The following is a 20,008-nucleotide window of genomic DNA, read 5'->3' as shown; positions in this document are numbered from 1 at the left end:
TTACAAAATAAAATTGAACAATTTGATGATTTAAAAAGGTAATTTGTGTATCACGAATAAACTATTTGGGAGGGCTAAGCTAGGAAAGAAGTAATTTAAGGCAAAATGAATTTTATTGCTTGTAGTTATTATTTTTATTTTTTTTTTATTTAATATCGATATATTAAGATTTATTTGTTATGTTGGAGCGTCAGCACATTAAACTCAAAATAATAACTTTATAAAGAATATACAAAATAAACTAATTTACAAATGAAAAATGTAAATGAATAAATATAATAAATGAAAATGAATTTAATAATATAAATAATTATTGTAACAAAGAACTACTGCATACCTTACAAATTGTAATGAATCTCGTATTCTAACTTTATGGAATACTTATATTATTTTGGATATATCAATAAACGATGTGTGACCCTTGAATAATTAATAATAATTTATATAATCTATAGATATCACATCTTAATGAAACGTGGTTATTCCAGGTTAATGAGTGGATAGCAATTGAACGAGCATCAATAGGGGTATCAAAGAAATGATTAACAACAGTGATACGATCAGTTACACCAGTAATAGCAGCACCATGACCTTGTGAATATTGTTAATAATGACAGTTGACAATCCTCCCATGCCAATATTGTTAATAATGTCAGCTAAACTACCCCTTGCGAACAATGTTAATAATGTCAGCTGACCAACCTCCCTTGCGAACAATGTTAATAATGTCAGCTGACCAACCTCCCATGCAAATATCGCAAATTATGTCAGTTGACCCAACCACATTGATTACTATTCATTCAGTGTAAAGTGGATGCAAGGACATGCACAACTAATACTAACATACAGTAGTATCACACAATATAAAGTTTAACCAGATTCTTTAGATTAGCTACTCAAAAATGAGCACATATAATGTGTATGATTTTTATTATTATTATTTATTTGATATTAATTAATTATTTACTTGATCTAGATGTAGATATTTTAGTAATAATAGGTGTTAATTCGGATTTTTTTTAAATTTGTATTTCTGCATGCAATATTATGTGTGAGTTTCAAAAAAAAAAAAAAAAATAAAAAAAAAAAAAAAATAAATAAAATTTTAAAAACCTTAATAATATAATGTTAATATATAAAAAAATGAAATTATAGATCAAATAAATAAATGTTATTCGTAAATAGTAAAAACTCAAATAAATTCCTACCAATTTAATGTGGTTGACCTCATTCTTTTTTTAATTTTATTTAACCTTATTAGGTAAATTTCAGGGAAATCTAGATATTTAAATGGATAAAAAGAATGTGAGAGATGCGGGGTTCGAACCCGCGACCCCGGAGGATAGAGCCTAAATCTATTGTCTTAACCACTCGACCAATCTCCCGTGCATATGTTTAAAATTTTTTCACCAAACTCCTGTGCATATGTTTAAAAAAAAAAAACCTGGAACCCAAGTTAATCAGAAAATTTCCAGATTTTTAACTTTTTAAAGAAAAATAAAAAAAATAGAAAGAAAATAAAATGAAAATCACAAACAACACCACAAATATTAAGCAACACAAATGCCTACAAAAAATAAGCGAAATTGTGGATAAAACTCAATTAAAAAAAAAACAATTCAAATACGTCATAAACATCAATCACGAACCAGACGATAAAATAAAAAAAGATTTAGAAAAAAGTTTGGACAAAAAAGATGTTTTAATCAAAAGTAATAATACAATTCAAAATTCGAAACAAAAAAAAAAAAAAAAAAAAAAAGTAAACCAACCCCTCTTTTAGAGACCCTGTAAAAAAAAAAAAAAATAAAATAAAATGAGATCTAGCATCTCAAGGAGAAGCAAATAATAATTGCGTTATCCAATTCAAAAAAAAAAAAAAAAAAAACTGTGCATATGTTTAAAATTTATCATGTAATGTTTATAATTTATCATGTGATGCTTATAATTTTTTTGCTTTTAAAATCAATTATTCAAAATATTTTCTATGACCTTGTATTATATTTGGTGTTAATGCTGAATTATCTAGTGATTGGTATAAATCAAGAATTTCATTCTTTAATAATAATGTGTACATATAATCACCAACTCCAAACTCTATAAACAGAAGAACAATACTACATGTACATGTTCAGGTATAAACACATTAGCCGTCTCAACTGATCCACCATGGCCTCAAATAACTTCGGTTTACATTTTTGATTCACTGTTTACTTTATTAAGTCATGAATTTCTTTATTTTTTACTTTTTTTTTCTAAAAAATATAGTCATTTATTAAGTTAATTTGAGCAGTATAGTGATAAATTGAAAAATAAACTCTGTAGTTTTTCTTAAGTGTCCAAAACATACATAAAATAGTTTTTATTGAAGTGGTTATTTAGGTGCTTCACTTGATGAAGGTAATCAAACTGCATAGAATGATTTGATGGTTAAATGTTCAGATATGGCTTGTCGTGAAGCACTTAAAGAAGTTTCAAGAATGAAAATAATCATAATATTAAAAATTATAATATAAAATAAATTTCTCGTGTGTCGAGTATTTTCTTATGTTAATTTTATTTGCACAAAATTAATAAATAAAATAAAAGTAGTGTATATGAAAATAAGAAAAAAAAAAGTTTTAGAGCAAAAAAAGAAAAAGAAAAAAACAAATAATTCCAAAATTAGAGTACTTTTTAAAAATTATTTAATTATTTATTTATTTATTTATTTATTAATTAATTTATTTTTTAATTTATTGATTTATTGATTTATTAATTTATTATGATTATTTACATTTTTGTAACTTTAATAGCTTAACGTCATGTCATTTCTAAATATTTAATCTTTTCTAATTCTTTGCAGCTTGTTTACCTTTACCAGGTGAAGCTCCGAAATTACTAACAGAAGCATCGTAAAAAAAGCCACAGCTTTACCAATCCATTCTTTACTAAGTAATTGAGGGAATACACCAAAAAAAGAATGATTGACTTATACCACTATAAAGTAATGGTCACCAGTAATCGAATTGGTCTATCTTTAAATATAAAACTTACACTCTTTTTTTATTTGAACTATTGTCTGTATCTTTAGTTTTTCTTTTACCTGTTGTTGTTGTTGTTGTTGTATCATCTTGTTCCTATCTCCTGATGATGGTTCATATTAATACTTAGTTTGATTCTCTGCTATTTGTCCTTTACCATTAACTTTTGCTGGTTTACCCAATGTTGCAAATCCCAATATCGATAATGATCACCTAAAAATAAAACTTCATTTGCTAAACCTGCTATATCAATTATTGCCGCTGTACCTAAATTACCAACAATGATACCCCTAAAAATATTAAAAACCAAACTCCATTTGCTAAACCTGCTTTATAGATTAACTCAAAAAATTTATTTATTTTTTTATTTGTTTATTTATTTATTTATTTTTTTATTAACCAAAAAAAAAAGTAAAAAAAAAAAAGAAAAAAAAAAAAAAAGAAAAAAATAAATAAAAAAATGAAATTAAAAATTAGTAAGGGATGTAAAAATTTCAGTGGTGAAAAGTAATTTTATGAGGTGCTGGTGTATGTTCGTTGCCTTTTTTTTTATTTTTTTTTACTTTTATTTTTTTATTTCATATAAAAATTAGTTTTGAAAAAAAAAAAGAAAAAAATAAATTAAAAAAATAATTATTTTATTTCTGTGTGATTATTTTTTTTTTTTTCTTTGTAGAGGGTACAATTTCAAAAATAAATATATTGTTTTTCTGAGTCCATAAATTTCCTATTACACTAATATTTTTATTTTTTTTTTATCATTATTGTTTTATTTTTTTTATTTTAAGAGTGACCCATTATATTGATTCCTTTTGAAAACATTTTAATTTATTTATTTATTTGAATTTAAAAAAAAAATTTAAAATATATAGATATTTGGTTAAGAGAATTAAAAAAAAAAAAATTGAAAAAATTAAAAAAAGTGTTTGGGAATTAAAAAAAAAAATAAAATGGAAAATGAAAAAAAATGAAAAAACGAAAATTAATTTTAATTATTTATTGCTGTAAATAAAAAATTTATGGAAAAAATAAATATTATAATTCACCTTAAAAAAAAAAAAAAAAAAATTTATGACATTAGTTTTTATGGGTGTATCATGTTTTTTTTTTTTATTTTTTTTGAATACTGTTAGAATAATTATATAATCTGGTCTATTGATCAAAAAATAAAATAAAAAAAGATAATTATTTTTGATTAATATAAATATGTTTAACAGTAAAAAAAAAAAAAAAAAAAAAAAAAAAAAAAAAAAAAAAAAAAAAAAAATATAAAAAGCTTTTTGTTTTATAATAAAAAAAAATAAAATTAAATTTTATTTGTTTTTATTTTTTTTTAAAATTGATTAATAATTAAATTACAATTTTAATAATTTTTTAAAAAATTATTTGTTTATTCTAAAGCGGTGGCAATGTAATCAGCTCTTAATGAATAGACTTTGTTTTCATTCCAAGTGTAGAAAACACAATCAAAACCTTTGGTGGTAATGTTTCTTGGTTGAACACCAATACGAGTTTGATTGGTAGCATCAGTACAATCGATTTGATCAAAGTTGAGGGCAACCTTTGGGAGAGTAGCAAATTCAAATTGGAATTTAACTGGGACAACAACTTCACGTTTACCTGAACCGGTATTTAAGGCACAGTTATCGCCAGTGTAAATATCTGCACCAACTTGAGTGACTGAGCTTTGTACTGGTTGAGTGTAGAATTCACATCTTAATGAAATGTGGTTATTCCAGGTTAATGGGTGGATAGCAATTGAACGAGCTCTAATTGGAGTATCAAAGAAATGATTAACAACAGTGTTACGATCAGTTACACCAGTAATAGCAGCACCATTACGATATTCAGACCAGGTAACATTATCTAATGAATAACGGATTTTGTATGATGTAACCCATTGATCATGATCACCACGACCTTGGAGAGCAACACACATAAAAGTACGTGGAACTTCACAACCAGCAACAATGTATTGGTTAGTATCTACGATTGATGAACACCAAGCTTCTGAACCATCAATAGTATTGGTACCTTTGTTTTTATAGTTTAAAGCAGCATTAAATTGAGTGTGGACACCATTGTAATTGGTTGAGGTTCTTAAATGACATTGAGCATTTCCGAGAAGTGTAACTAAACCTTGGGTAGACATTTTAATTGTGTGTTGAATTTAAAAAAAGATAATTTGTATAAATGAAATTTTAATTTTTCAGTTTAATGATTTTAAAATGAAAATCATATTTTCTTTTTATAGTTTTTTTTTTTTTTTTTTTCCAATTAAAATTAAAGATTTAATTTATTTTTTTTTTAATTTTTTAATTTTGTAAAATGACCAACTATTTTTATTGAAAAAATTAATGGGTATAAATTTTTTAAAATTTAATAAAAATCACCCCACTTTTCAGATTTTTCCTAGCTGTCGCAATTGGTGTGAAAAAAAAAATAAAATTAAAATGATTGTAAATTTTTTTTGTAATGGTTTGATTATTAAAATTAATTTTTTTTTTTTTTTTTTTTTTTTTTAATTTGGTAAATTTGTAAATTTGGAATTTTTATGATTGAAAATAATTATATCTTTTTTTTTTTTATGATTTTTTTTTTTTTATTGATTTTTTTTATTTTTTTTTTATTGTTTTTTCAATGAAAAAAAAAGTTTTTATTCCTTAAAGATTGACGATAATTAATTTAGATTGGATATTATAAAAATACAGTTTTTTTTTTTTTTTTTTTATCATTTTTTATTTCAAATTTAATAATAATAGTTTAGAAATGGAAAAAATATAATAAACAAAATCTTGAATTTGGATTTTTTTTTTTTTTTTTTATTAAATTTGATTAAAAATTAAATTACAATTTTAATAATAAGATTAAAAATTTATTCTAAAGCAGTAGCAATGTAATCAGCTCTTAATGAATAGACTTTGTTAGCATTCCAAGTGTAGAAAACACAATCGAAACCTTTGGTGGTAATGTTTCTTGGTTGAACACCAATACGAGTTTGATTGGTAGCATCAGTACAATCGATTTGATCAAAGTTGAGGGCAACCTTTGGGAGAGTAGCAAATTCAAATTGGAATTTAACTGGGACAACAACTTCACGTTTACCTGAACCGGTATTTAAGGCACAGTTATCGCCAGTGTAAATATCTGCACCAACTTGAGTGACTGAGCTTTGTACTGGTTGAGTGTAGAATTCACATCTTAATGAAATGTGGTTATTCCAGGTTAATGGGTGGATAGCAATTGAACGAGCTCTAATTGGAGTATCAAAGAAATGATTAACAACAGTGTTACGATCAGTTACACCAGTAATAGCAGCACCATTACGATATTCAGACCAGGTAACATTATCTAATGAATAACGGATTTTGTATGATGTAACCCATTGATCATGATCACCACGACCTTGGAGAGCAACACACATAAAAGTACGTGGAACTTCACAACCAGCAACAATGTATTGGTTGGTATCTACGATTGATGAACACCAAGCTTCTGAACCATCAATAGTATTGGTACCTTTGTTTTTATAGTTTAAAACAGCATTAAATTGAGTGTGGACATCATTGTAATTGGTTGAGGTTCTTAAATGACATTGAGCATTTGAGATAAGTTGAACTAAACCTTGGGTAGACATTTTATAAATTTTATTATTTAAAAAGATAATTTGTATGAAATTTTAATTTTTCAATTTAATGATTTTAATTAAAAATTTTTTTTCTTTTTATACTTTTTCTTTTTTTAATTGGTTTTTTTTTTTTTTTTTTTTATTTTTTAAATTTAATTATTTTTAATTTTTTTTGTAAATTGACAAAAAAGTAATCATTGTTTAAATTTATTTTTGCAAAGATTTGATTTTTTAAAAACTAATTTTTAAAAAAAAAAAAAAAAAAAAAAAAAATTATTGGGGGCAAGTGAAATTTCCCAATTTTAAAATAATCTCAAACTTTTAAAAGAAAACAAAAAAAAAAAAAAAATCTTTTTACTTTTTGGGGTTTAACAAAAAAAAAAAAAAAAAAAAAAAAAAAAAAACAATCAATTTTTTTTTTTTTGTTTGGATTTTATTTTTATAATTTAATAATTATTTAATAAAATATTTTCTTTTTTATAATTTAATTTTTATGTTTAGTCTTTTAATTTATATATTTCTTTTTTTATTTATCTTTTTAAAAGCTATAATTATTATTGAGGAATCTAACTAAAGAAAATTATATTTTTTTAATTTTATATTAAAAAATTAAAAATATTTTAATACAGTTGATTAAAATGGTTTTTTTTTTTTTTTTTTTTTTTTTTTTTTAATATATTGATTAATTAGTTTATCTAAAATATCAATTTTTTTTTAATATTTTTGAATTTTAAAATTTAAATTTATTATTCTTTTTTCAATTTAAATAATCAAATTAAAAATTTTAATTGTAAAATATTGTATTAATATTATTGGTTTTTTTTTTTTTTTTTTTTGATCAATGTTATTAAACCATGTTCATGAATAATAAAAATTAATTTCAATAAATTCTTAAAACCGTTTGGATAATTATAAGTTCTCGCTAGTTCGATTCTGAATAAATGAAATAGGAATCGAACTAGCGACATATTCTATATAATTTTAAAATTTAGCTTCTCTAGGTTTCGATCCTAGGACCTCGAGGTTATGGGCCTCGCACTCTACCCCTGAGTTAAGAAGCTGTCGATTCAAGCTAACGAATCTTATGATTTTGTTGTAATAAAGTTACTCTATAAAATTAATACATATTAAATATGCATATTACATTACTAATTTTAGTTGACACACATTTAAATAATATAATAATAATAATAATAATAATACTGTCAACTCATTATAAATAATATAAATACTAAAGAATAATTTTATAAACAATATTGAATATTAAATATAAACTAATATTAAATAAAGATAACAAAGTATTATTCAATTATATAATTATTAATTATATATATTTATAAAGCTAACAAGCTTTATTACATTTGTGTAATGAACGTCGTATTCCAATTTCTATTAAATAACAGCAGCCTGGGAAAAACAAAAAACAACATATACAAACTAATCAGACAAGAAAAAAAAGCAACCAACAACGAACAAACAAAAAAATTCAAAAACATCATCTCCCTACAACTCGAAAGATTTAGCAAACACTGGAACTCACCACTACACACAGTAGCACTACCATCAAACCTCAACAAATATATTACGTCACTAAACACACTCTACACCCCCCAACTTAAAAAAAAAAAAAAAAAAAAAAAAAAAAAAAAAAAAAAAAAAAAAAAACCATACAACCTTAAAAGGCACCTGTAATATCTAATAATAAAATTAATAAAATGAGTTATATCTCAAGAAGAAGCAACTAAAAATTGCGTTATTCCATTCAAAAAAAAAAATTCCTATTAAATACTTTTAATAATTTGACCCTTGAACACACAGAAATAATTAATAATAAATAATAAAAAAAAAATAATATTATATCTCTTATATAAAAATTATAAGTTTAGTTTGTGCACAATTTGGAATAAAACAACAATGAATTTTTATTTTATTTACTATTTATACTAAAATAAATTTTACTAAAATTTCTGAGAATAAAGTAAGAATCTTGTATTTGTTAACGTCTTTTCAGCTACAGATCTATTTCTATATTTGTATTTTACCAGGGATAAAAACTTAAATATAAATTTATGTCGCTTAATTATTCGCGATTATTACATTTTTCATCATTTGAATATATAATAATTTCCATTATTCAAGATTCACAAAAAAAGAAAAAAATTAATAAAAGTAAAAAACATTTTGAAACTTGTATAAAATACATAATATACGTGAACACACAGAAATAATAATAATAATAATTTATATATATAATATATTTATCTCTTTTACTACTAAAAATAATGTTTATCTTTATTTTATTTAAACTATTTATACTAAAATTAATTTTATAAAGAAACGAATTTTTTAAATTTAGATCACCAAAATACCTTTTTTTTTTTTTTTTAAAAAAAATCATAATTTTCTATTGCAATAACTCTTTTTTTTTTTTTTATATATTTTCAAAATTTTTTTTTTTTATTAATTATTATTTAAAAATAAATATAATATAAATTTTAAATATTATTTTAATATAAATATAATATATTTTATTAAATATTTACACATATTAATTTTTTTTTTTTTTATTTTTTTTTTTTATTTTTAGAAGTTTTAAAGATTTAATTAAATGTAAAGTATGTACTATAATGTGTTCACAATCAATATTTTATAATTGAGATCTTGGAGTTTGTATTTTTTGTATTAAAGTAATGATAAAGGAAGAAGATGAACAATTAATTAAAAAAGAAGTTAAATCTATTTCAATTGAAGATGATCTTTATGATGAAGATAGTTATTGTTTGGATTGTGGGCAATTTAAAACACACTACTCCAGACATTGTAGTAGTATTCATCAACAAGTTAATGTTAATAAAGTTATAATGGATCACTGTAAACGTTATCCCAGAGAATCATTTAGAGGTAAAAAATCAAAAAAAAATGGAGATCAATTGAATATTCCATTTAAGTTATGGTTCAAGTCATTATAATTTTGGTAATACTGATGACAAAACAAGTATCCAATGCTTCAATTGTATAGAATTTCATCCCATTCAATACCTTTAACTGATGCTGATGCTATAATTAATTATTATTATTATTATTATTATTATTATTATTATTATTATTATTATTATTATTATTATTATTATTATTATTATTATTATTATTATTATTATTATTATTTTCGTTTTTTCAATATTTCTTTTTTATTTCATTTTTAAAGGGAACAAAATATAATAGTTTGAGCAAAAAAAAAAAATTAAAAAAAAAAAAAAAAAAAAAAAAAAAAAAATTGGCGCCAACCCCAATAGAAGTTTACACCAATCAAAATTTTCAAAAAAAAAAAAATAAATTAAAATAAAATAAAAAGATGGCTTTTTTAAATAAGTGACTTTATTTATTTGTTTTTAAGTCTTTTTATATGAAAAATGAAATAATCAAAAAGAAGTTGTTTTTGTTGGTTGTTTTTGTATATCTCTCTTAAGATTGTATATCCAAATGATGAAAATGTAATAATCGCCAATGAATAAGCGACATATATTAACATATATAGTTTTCATCCCTGTTTGAGAAAGGATCTGTAACAACAAAAATGCACTATTCATTCAGTGAATGTTCAGGATTTATCAAATTTTTTTCTCCAAATTAGAATATCTTGGAAAAAAAGACAGCCATTATGGAATCGATATGGTACAGAAGAAACCAAATAAAATTCAACGATAACACTACAATAATAACAGAGAACCAAATAATTCATAAAATCAAAAAAGCGAGAGATGCCGAATGGGATAGAACAAGAAAGATAGTAGAAAAGCAACTACGTCAAGAACTAAGATGCACTGATAACCGAGAGTCAATCAATAGGACCGCATCAATAAAAAGAAGACTCGAAAAATTCAGTCACAACTGGAAATCGAAACTCATGACCATAAACATCCCGGAACACTTCAGACTTTTTTTTTTTTTTTGAATTGGATAACGCAATTATTTGCTTCTCCTTGAGATGCTAGATCTCATTTTATTTTATTTTTTTTTTACAGGGTCCCTAAAAGAGGGGTTGGTTTACCTTTTTTTTTTTTTAGAACACTTCAGACAACATTTAGTTATTTGATATGAAATGTAATAAAGCTTGTTAGCTTTATAAATATATAATTAATAATTATATAATTGAATAATACTTTGTTATCTTTATTTAATATTAGTTTATATTTATAATATTCAATATTGTTTATAAAATTATTCTTTAGTATTTATATTATTTATAATGAGTTGACAGTATTATTATTATTATTATTATATTATTTAAATGTGTGTCAACTATAATTAGTAATGTAATATGCATATTTAATATCTATTAATTTTATAGAGTAACTTTATTACAGAAAAATCATAAGATTCGTTAGCTTGAATCGACAGCTTCTTAACTCAGGGGTAGAGTGCGAGGCCCATAACCTCGAGGTCCTAGGATCGAAACCTAGAGAAGCTAAATTTTAAAATTATACAGAATATGTCGCTAGTTCGATTCCTATTTTAAAGAATTAAATTCCATATTGATTTAATTTTAAAAAAATTAAAAGCCTACAGTTGATCAAACGGATACTAGATACAGAAAAACATATCCATCAATCTAACATCAACTACATTCAATCTATCTACTCTACACACTAATTCCTTCAATCCTTGGATTGGGAATAAGAATAGATCTGAATAAACGATAAAGAAAAAAAAAAATAAAAATAAAAATCAAAAATATTTTTATATAAACACATAATTAAAAAAAAAAAATAATAAAAATAATCTAAAAAAAAAAAAAAAAAAAAAAAAATGAATTTTTTCGATAAACTTAAAGGTGAACTCAACTTAGGCGAAGAAGAGTTAAATAAAAAAACTATTCAAATAAGGTTATTCTACCCACATACCTTGGAATTAAATAGTAATTCAACAAAATTAATAGATAATTTCATAGTTAATGGTACTCTTAACATTGTCAGAAGACAAAAAGGTATAACAGTATTTGGTAGAATACTAAAAGAAAAATTCACATTATTACACGAGTGTTACAGCACTTTCAAGTATGAAGATTTCCCACTGCAAAAATTCATACTTTACACCCCAGGATATCACTATGTCCACTTTTACACATTTACAAAAAACATAATAAAAAAAATAAACAATCAAATGGTAAAAGAAAACTGGGGATTGGAGCCATTACTAATAGATGAATGCAACATAGTAATGCTACCAGATGTGATTAGATATTCATGCATTCTATTATTTAACAAAGAAGATGATATCTCAATCATTAAAACAAACATTGATGCTATAAAAGGTAGTAAGCATCCAATAAGAGCCTTCATCTCTGAATATAACAATAAAGAAATAAGAGATGTTAGAAAAAAAAAAAACACAAGTAATAAAAATCAACAACCAACAACTACAAATACAACTAAACCAATACCATCAACTCCACCAACAACTAATGCATCAACAACCACACCAATAACAACCACACCAATAACAACCACACAAACAACAACCACACCAACAACAATCACACATCAATTACCAACAAGCAATACAACAATCAACAACCTAAACAAAACTACTACTACTACTACTACTACTACTACTACTACAAAACCTATCAATAAAATTACTACAAGCAATGGTACCAAGTTTCCAATTGCCAGTAGTATTAGAAAATAATGGAACAATTAAAATTATTACTATGGAACTGCAGAGGTAATCAATCAACCAACGCTAAGAATAAAACAGAAGAAACGATAAAAAGAATTGGCACTCAATTAACACTCCTAACTGAAACTAATTTCAATGGATTCAACCACCACAAAACAATGTTCAACTTTGAAAGAATAGATCATGGTTCAGGTAAAGGAACTGGCATAGCAATAGAAAATAGAGATACAAGAAAAGGCCACATATCAATAAACTTCAAAGACGATGATGGTAGAATACTATCAATTAAATACAATTCCTTTAATTCTATCAACATATTATTGATCAATGCTCCAGCGACTATATCTGAAAGAAACACCTTCATAATCAACTCAAAATCACTGTTTAAAAAATATAATTCAATCAACCATCAAATAATAGCAGGCGACTTCAATAACAACCACGATTGCAACAGCTTCTTCGGTACTGAATTACGTAAAATAATAGACCAAGACATGCTACTAGATACTGGTATTGAAGAAAACACTCCAACATTTCCAAGATCAATGAAGAGACTAGATAGAATCTACTGTCATCCAACACTACTAAACCAAAATTCAAAACTGGTAGTCCACAACACAGTATTCAACAAATCAGATCACTTTCCCATCACAATCACAATACAAACCAACAGAGAAACAACAACAACAACAACAACAACCAAACTAGAAAGACTCCCTTGGACATTATGTAAAGAAATTCTCAACAACAAACATATACATGATGGGTTATCAGAATTAATCAGTAAGAACAAAGATAAGATCAAATCAGTGGAGGAATGGACGAAATTTAAAAATAATGTCATCAGAGATTATTTAAAAAAAGAACAAAACAAAATAAAGAAAGAAAAGAACAAAAGAAAATACGTAATCCACAAATTACTTGGAAATAGTGATATCATTCCAAAGATGAGAAAAGAACTCAATGAAGAAATAAGTAGAATATTAGAAGAAGAAAGAAAGGTAAAAGCATGGGATATAAAATTAAAACTCCACCTGCATCAAGAAACACCAAGCAAATACCTCACAAGTATCCTTAAATCCAGAGCCAAAGATAAATCAATATTCCAAATAAAAGATAAAGATAATAAGACCATATCAGATAAAGAGAACATAGCAAAAAGATTTGTTGAATTCTATCAAGATCAATATGAAGAGAAAGAAGATAACGAAGAAACCCACAAGAAGTTATTAGAAAAATGGGAAGTAGACGTTGATTTAATCAAGAAACTCGAGATAGACAGACCGATAAGAATACATGAAGTGACCAAAGCAATCAAAACTTCAAGTATCCACAAATCTCCAGGTTTAGACGGTATCAATGCACTATTCTACAAGTACCACATCAACTCAATAGCAAGAATATTGACTATAGCTTTCAACGACCTCCTCACAAATAAGAAAGAAATCCCCACAAAATTCAAAGAAGGAGTAATAACAACAATATTCAAAAAAGGAGATGAACTAAACATTTCAAATAGAAGACCAATCACCCTTCTCAATACAGATTACAAAATTTTAAGCAAAATTCTCAACAGTAGATTATTAGATATCACCAGTAAAATTATCAACAAATTTCAAAACGGCTTTGTTCCAAACAGGTTCATCCAAGACAATATTCAGATCATGAAGGAAGTAATAGAAATAAGTAACAAAAGAAAGAACAATACACTCATTACCTTTTACGATTTTAACAAAGCATTCGATTCAATCAGCCACAAGAGTATCACAAGAACATTAGAGCATATTGGTATCCCCCCAAAATTCACAGCGATCCTACTAAACCTACTCAAAGATACTAAAAACAAAATAAAGATCAACGACTTTTTAGTCAATGGAATAACAATCAGAACAGGAACAAAACAAGGAGACCCAATATCACCAACAATCTTTGCTCTAGTTTTAGAACCACTTCTAATAGATATCATCAATGATAATACAATCAAAGGCTTCACTCTACCAAATTCCAAATCATTAAAACTCACTGCATTTGCTGACGACATAGCAACCTTTACAAACTCCACAGAAGAACTAATGAAAATTAATACTAAAATCCAAAAGTACTGCTCAGCAACGTCATCATCGTTAAACAAAGAGAAAACAGTAATGATAGCAATAGGAGATAAACCACACGATCTACCATTCCAAGAGAGTACAGTCCCAGAAAGATATCTTGGCCTCAATTTCACCAAAACAGGTTTAAATTCAAAATACAACACTTTAATCCAAGAAATGAAAAACAATCTAATCAAATGGAAATCACAAGCAATAACGATGAAGGCAAAGATGACAATTCTCAAAACATACGTTCTATCCAAATTAACATACCATCAATACATGGATAATCTAAATGAAGAACAAATTGAGGAAATCAATAACATGACCAGATGGTTCTTATTCTCCTCAGTTAAGAATACATATACAGAAGAGAGAAAATACAAAACTATGATGAAAATAGACAGAGCATATGCAGATTGGAAAGAAGGAGGCATAAAATTATGGGATATAGAACTAAGACATATAGCATTCAAAATCTGGTACATGAACAGGCTACTCCATAACAACTACAACAACAACAACAATACCTTACAAGAATGGTACATGGAGCAATTAAGTAGAAAAAAGCCCACACTTCAACCCTCAACGATATGTGCAGACACTGGGGTGTATTCAGAGTCAAATTTTACCAAAACCATCCAAAGATAAATGAACTTCCAGACTGTATAAGAAACGACAATGATGAACCACTAAAACTGAAAGAAATTTACGAACTCATGATCAAAGACAGACACCCAACACCAAGAAGAACAGAATGGCAGAAGTTATGGGCGGTGAGATACAACACAGCAATACCCAAAGTATTCATAAACATCAACAGCATTTCTCACCAAAAAGGTAGAAACACCCTCTTCAGATTCTTCTCAAGATCACTTCCAGGTATCAACCACGAAAGAGACACCAGATGCAAGATCTGTGGCCACCTATTCAGAGACCCTTATTCTCACCTCTTCACTCTATGCCAAGATATCCTAGATATTGAAAAAACCATCATATCAACAGTTAACAAATTATCATTCATCAAAATCCAAAGATGGTCAATGGATACCTTAGACATATCAAAATACAACAGAACTGAGAGAATCTTCCCCAATCTCATAGGAATAATAGCACACCAATTATGGAAGATAATCTGTCACAAATTGTTCAACACTGATGAAAGCAAACCAGAGCCAAAATTCGAGCAAAAGGTCATAGAAACAGAATTACTAAATCTCATCGAAACTGAAAAATTCATCACACTAAAGAAAATCAAACACGACGAAGCAATACTAAAAAACACCAATCAAGATCTTCACAAATACAAATTCAACAAAGCCTGGCAAACCCCAGCAGCTCCGAACCCTCTTCCAATTTAAGTAGTAGTAAAAAAAAAAAAAAAAAAAAAAAAAAAAAAAAAAAAAAAAAAAAAAAAAAAAAAAAAAAAAAATATAATATAGTTTAAAAAATTTAATACAATTGAATAATAAAAATAAAACCGTTTAACAAACACCGCCGAAAAGACACAAGGACATTCCTTGAAGGTCTGATCACAGGTAAAAAAAAAAAAAAAAAAATATTGATTTAATTTTAAAACTGAAAAAAAAAATAACAATAAAAATAATAGTATCTTTTTTTCAAAATGAATTTGAGGGATGTATCCTTAGCTCTTATTGTCTCTTCTCTTCTTTTGGATTTATTGATTGCCTAGATTCTTGGTCTTTGAATTCTATGTCTAATAGAGCTACAGAATTTGAGAAATTCGGTATGTGTAGGATTATAATCCTATAAATTACTGAATATTTGATTTAATAGTTAAAAAGTGATTAATCAATATTAAAAAAAAAAAAATTATAATAAATGAAACATTTGAACATGTTACAATTGTTCCACCTTTTTTTCAAACTATTTAACAAAATTTACTTTTTTAATTTAATAAAATTGGTTTTGTTTATATTAAAAATAATTTTCCATCGATTTTTATTAAAAAAAAAAAAAAAAAAGAAAATCAAATTTTAAAACTAAAAAAAAAATATTATTTTTTAATTAAAATTTATTTTTAATATTGGTAAAGTCACCAGGGACTTGTTTTAAAATAATTAAAAATTTAGGATAATTTAAATAATAATATTTTAAAATTTTAATTTTAATATATTAATTTTTTTTTTTTAAAATTTTCTCTAGATATTTTTTTTTTTTTTTTTTTTTTTGATATTTTGTGATATTTTTAGATATTTTAGAATTTTTTTTTTGAAAAAAAAAAAAAAAAAAAAAACTATTTAAATCACACCCAAATTTTAATTATTTTTATTTTTATACATATTTTAAAAAATGAATAAAATGAATAATATTTTTTTAATAATATCAAGTATTATTTTATCTATTGTTATTTTCGTCAGTGGTGAATGTGCCATTGATTTCTCATCAGAGATTTCAGTTGGAATTTCAGATTCTCAATGGTCATGTTTAGCTAGTAATAATCAAAGAGTTATAATTCAAGTGTGGTCAGGAGGTGGTCAATATAATTCAAATATTTCATCTGTTGTATCGGCAGCAGAACAAGCTGGTTTCGATAATATTGATCTTTATGCATTTTTATGTAGTGAATGTGATGGTAATTATCCAGCATCAAGTGCAATTCAAAGTTTAGTTTCTAGTTTAAAATCCGATGGTATCAATTTCAATATGTTATGGATTGATGTTGAACAATGTGATGGTTGTTGGGGAGCAGAGAGTGATAATGCCGATTATGTTCAAGAAGCTGTTGAAACTGCACAAGGTCTTGGTGTTCTAGTAGGTGTATACAGTAGTGAAGGAGAATGGCCACAAACTGTTGGTAATTTATCAACTCTAAGTCAATATCCACTTTGGTATGCTCATTATGATGATAATCCATCTTTTTCCGATACCGCTTTTTATGAATTTGGTGGTTGGACTTCACCAGCAATGAAACAATATATTGGCAATACAAATCAATGTGGTGTTAGTGTTGATTTAGATTTTTATGGATCTGGTAGTGGTTGTTCAACATCCTCTGGTAGTGCATCTGGTAGTGCTTCTGGTAGTGCATCTGGTAGTGCATCTGGTAGTAATAGTGGAAGCAGTAATAGTGGAAGTAGTAATAGTGGAAGTAGTAATAGTGGAAGTAATAGTGGAAGTAGTAATAGTGGAAGTGGTAATAGTGGAAGTAGTAATAGTGGAAGTGCAAGTGGAAGTGGTACAGGAAGTGGATCATCCATTTAAAAAAATAAATAATTTTATTTCTTTTAAATAAAAATAAATAAATTTTTTAAATTTTAACATGTGATATACACGAATTACAAATTATAAAATACCTAAATTAACATATAATATTTGAGATTTTTTGAGTTTGTTTGAAAAAAACACCCAATCATTGATTTCACCAAGCCAAATATATTCTATTGATGAGTATATATTTGCTTGTAATGGGAATAATGATTCTATTCTATATTTACTTTCAACAAATTGGCTCAAATGTATAGCCATTCTCATAAATCATATAAATGGTGGGTTTTCAATATTGAAGAATGTTTATATTGAATATAGTTATTTAATACATAAAAAAAAAATAACCCCATAGACTATCTTGAGTACCTATCAGAACTTCTAAAACAATTCTTTGAGAAAAGATACATGTGGTGACCATTTTACATATCACCCCATTTAATACCTCTAAAAAATTCCAATGTCGTCCAAATTGCAAAATTCAAACAAGATTTGAATGCCAACATGGCAAACCTATGAATCCTAGTTGTTTTGAAGTTTATCATAAAGTACCCTAAAAAAAAATAAAAAAATATATATAAAAAAAAAAAAAAAAAAAATTTGAAATTTAATTTTATTTTTTATTTTTATTATTTTTTTTTTTAAATAAAATTAAACTTTTTATTAAAAAAGTATAAACCTATTCCAATTGGTATTAAAATTAAAGAAGCCCACTTTGTTACAGTAGACCAAGAACTTTTTGATGATTGTTGTTGTTGTTGTTGTTGTTGTTGTTGTTGATTTTGTTTATTGAAATTATTATTTGAATTATTATTATTATTATTATTTAAATTTGATTTTTTAATTATATTTACACTTTCTAATTCAAATAAATTTATATTATTATTTTCCCATTCTCTTATTATACCACCAATATGACCTTTACCAACAACAGCAACAATTTTTTTACCAGGACACATTCTTAAACGAGCAGCCATATATTGATCTCTTTCAGTTACAATTGTATGAACTACCGAAGGGAAACGACCACGAAATTCATTTAATAATTTATTCACCAATTCATCACTACTATTTTTAATGGCATCAATTTCTTCGGTTGTTATCTCAGAGAGTGACGCCATAAATAAATAAAATACAAATTTAATTTTCTCTAACCAACTTAATGAATTCCAAACACGTTGCAAAGTGATTCCAACTTGTCTATCACCTAAAACTACTAATGATCCAATTTTTCTTGCCTCTAAAAATGCAGTTATAAATTCTGATCCTGGTCCAACTTTACTTTTTTTACCAGCTTTATTAATTAATTTCGCTATCAATATATGTAATACACCTGATAATCCATTACATTTTATTATTCTTATAATATCTTTAATTGATATTGATTCTTGACTATCATTTTTAATTTCTTCATTATTTTCTTCATTTTCTTCTTCATTATCTTCTTCTTCTTCTTCCTCGTTATCTATATATGTTTGAGTTGTAAAAGTTGTTATTGATTCAAATGATGAATGTGATCTTTCATCATCTGCATCTGATGAATAATTAAATTCACTATTATTTAAATTTATATTATTAATAAAATTATTATTATTATTATTATTATTATTATTATTATTATTATTATTATTATTATTATTATTATTATTATTATTATTATTATTATTATTATTATTATTATTATCGCTATTAAATATATTATTTTTAAAATTATTATTTATTAATTTTGTTGTTTTTAAATTATCGCTATTTTTATTTTTATTATTATTATTATTATTATTATTATTATTATTATTATTATTATTATTATTATTATTATTATTATTATTATTATTATTATTATTATTATTATTATTATTATTATTATTATTATTTTCTTCAATTAAATCATTATCATCATCATATAAATAAAAATTAAAATTTCTAGGTTGGTTCATTAAATGATTTATATTATTATCATTATGATCAAGATAATCAAAACCATAATAATCATCATCATCATCAAAGTTTTCATCTTGTTCAGTTTCTTCACTTGTATAAAGTTCATTATCTTCTTGAGTCATATCTTCTATATCAATATCTTGAATTTCGGTTTCTAATACAAATTTACTTGTACTTGCTGAACTAAATTGATCATCATCTAAATCTGATAGGAAATGTTGTTTCTCTCTTTGTGGTAACCTTCTACTATAAACTGATTTGGTTCTACCATCTAATATCTTTTTAGTTCTCTTTGATTTATTACTTGTATTATTATTTTTATTATTATTATTATTATTATTATAATAGTAATCACTATCATCATTGTTTGTATTAAATATTATACCTGCTCTACTTGAACATAATTCAACAAAAAC

At 24.9% G+C, this 20,008-nt stretch overlaps 10 protein-coding genes and 3 non-coding genes across 13 annotated transcripts in view; 7 read left to right on the top strand and 6 right to left on the bottom strand.

Annotated features, from left to right (window-relative positions):
• Positions 1-686: 686 nt before the first annotated feature.
• Positions 687-809, top strand: DDB_G0273891 (hypothetical protein; the record flags this gene model as incomplete). The annotated part of the gene is made up of 1 exon (XM_639470.1): positions 687-809. The coding sequence occupies one exon, from the start codon at positions 687-689 to the stop codon at positions 807-809; it is 123 nt and encodes a 40-aa protein (XP_644562.1).
• Positions 810-1,306: 497 nt separating this feature from the next.
• tRNA-Leu-UAG-1 lies at positions 1,307-1,385 on the bottom strand. Its single transcript has one exon. It is a non-coding gene; the product is annotated as a tRNA-Leu (tRNA).
• A 394-nt stretch (positions 1,386-1,779) lies between these two features.
• DDB_G0273889 (hypothetical protein) lies at positions 1,780-3,340 on the bottom strand (the record flags this gene model as incomplete). The annotated part of the gene is made up of 3 exons (XM_639469.1): positions 1,780-1,788; positions 3,181-3,313; positions 3,336-3,340. The coding sequence occupies 3 exons, from the start codon at positions 3,338-3,340 to the stop codon at positions 1,780-1,782; spliced, it is 147 nt and encodes a 48-aa protein (XP_644561.1).
• Positions 3,341-4,413: 1,073 nt separating this feature from the next.
• On the bottom strand, positions 4,414-5,175 carry dscD-2 (discoidin I, D chain; the record flags this gene model as incomplete). The annotated part of the gene is made up of 1 exon (XM_639468.1): positions 4,414-5,175. The coding sequence occupies one exon, from the start codon at positions 5,173-5,175 to the stop codon at positions 4,414-4,416; it is 762 nt and encodes a 253-aa protein (XP_644560.1).
• Positions 5,176-5,898: 723 nt separating this feature from the next.
• Positions 5,899-6,660, bottom strand: dscC-2 (discoidin I, C chain and B chain; the record flags this gene model as incomplete). The annotated part of the gene is made up of 1 exon (XM_639467.1): positions 5,899-6,660. One exon carries the CDS (start codon positions 6,658-6,660, stop codon positions 5,899-5,901), a length of 762 nt encoding a protein of 253 aa, XP_644559.1.
• A 980-nt stretch (positions 6,661-7,640) lies between these two features.
• Positions 7,641-7,712, bottom strand: tRNA-Met-CAU-6. The gene has a single exon. It is a non-coding gene; the product is annotated as a tRNA-Met (tRNA).
• A 1,629-nt stretch (positions 7,713-9,341) lies between these two features.
• DDB_G0273883 (hypothetical protein) lies at positions 9,342-11,175 on the top strand (the record flags this gene model as incomplete). Its single annotated transcript, XM_639466.1, has 3 exons — positions 9,342-9,552; positions 10,404-10,532; positions 11,138-11,175. 3 exons carry the CDS (start codon positions 9,342-9,344, stop codon positions 11,173-11,175), a joined length of 378 nt encoding a protein of 125 aa, XP_644558.1.
• On the top strand, positions 11,048-11,119 carry tRNA-Met-CAU-10. Its single transcript has one exon. It is a non-coding gene; the product is annotated as a tRNA-Met (tRNA).
• A 282-nt stretch (positions 11,176-11,457) lies between the features above and the next one.
• DDB_G0273881 (hypothetical protein) lies at positions 11,458-12,339 on the top strand (the record flags this gene model as incomplete). The annotated part of the gene is made up of 1 exon (XM_639465.1): positions 11,458-12,339. One exon carries the CDS (start codon positions 11,458-11,460, stop codon positions 12,337-12,339), a length of 882 nt encoding a protein of 293 aa, XP_644557.1.
• Positions 12,340-12,488: 149 nt separating this feature from the next.
• On the top strand, positions 12,489-15,074 carry DDB_G0273879 (hypothetical protein; the record flags this gene model as incomplete). Its single annotated transcript, XM_639464.1, has 1 exon — positions 12,489-15,074. One exon carries the CDS (start codon positions 12,489-12,491, stop codon positions 15,072-15,074), a length of 2,586 nt encoding a protein of 861 aa, XP_644556.1.
• A 106-nt stretch (positions 15,075-15,180) lies between these two features.
• On the top strand, positions 15,181-15,784 carry DDB_G0273877 (hypothetical protein; the record flags this gene model as incomplete). Its single annotated transcript, XM_639463.1, has 2 exons — positions 15,181-15,199; positions 15,264-15,784. The coding sequence occupies 2 exons, from the start codon at positions 15,181-15,183 to the stop codon at positions 15,782-15,784; spliced, it is 540 nt and encodes a 179-aa protein (XP_644555.1).
• A 952-nt stretch (positions 15,785-16,736) lies between these two features.
• Positions 16,737-17,648, top strand: cf50-2 (component of the counting factor complex; the record flags this gene model as incomplete). The annotated part of the gene is made up of 1 exon (XM_639462.1): positions 16,737-17,648. The coding sequence occupies one exon, from the start codon at positions 16,737-16,739 to the stop codon at positions 17,646-17,648; it is 912 nt and encodes a 303-aa protein (XP_644554.1).
• Positions 17,649-18,292: 644 nt separating this feature from the next.
• The window catches only part of DDB_G0273873 (hypothetical protein), a gene marked incomplete at both ends in the record, with an annotated part of 2,273 nt that continues 557 nt past the window's right edge, over positions 18,293-20,008 (bottom strand). The window contains one exon of the mRNA XM_639461.1: positions 18,293-20,008. This exon is cut by the window's right edge and continues 83 nt beyond it. Within this exon, the coding sequence (XP_644553.1) occupies positions 18,293-20,008 (1,716 nt within the window).

The sequence above is a fragment of the Dictyostelium discoideum genome (assembly GCF_000004695.1).
Source record: "Dictyostelium discoideum AX4 chromosome 2 chromosome, whole genome shotgun sequence".
NCBI lineage: Eukaryota > Evosea > Eumycetozoa > Dictyosteliales > Dictyosteliaceae > Dictyostelium > Dictyostelium discoideum.
Note: the sequence above shows the minus strand (reverse complement) of the source record. Positions and strands in the feature narration are given on the sequence as shown.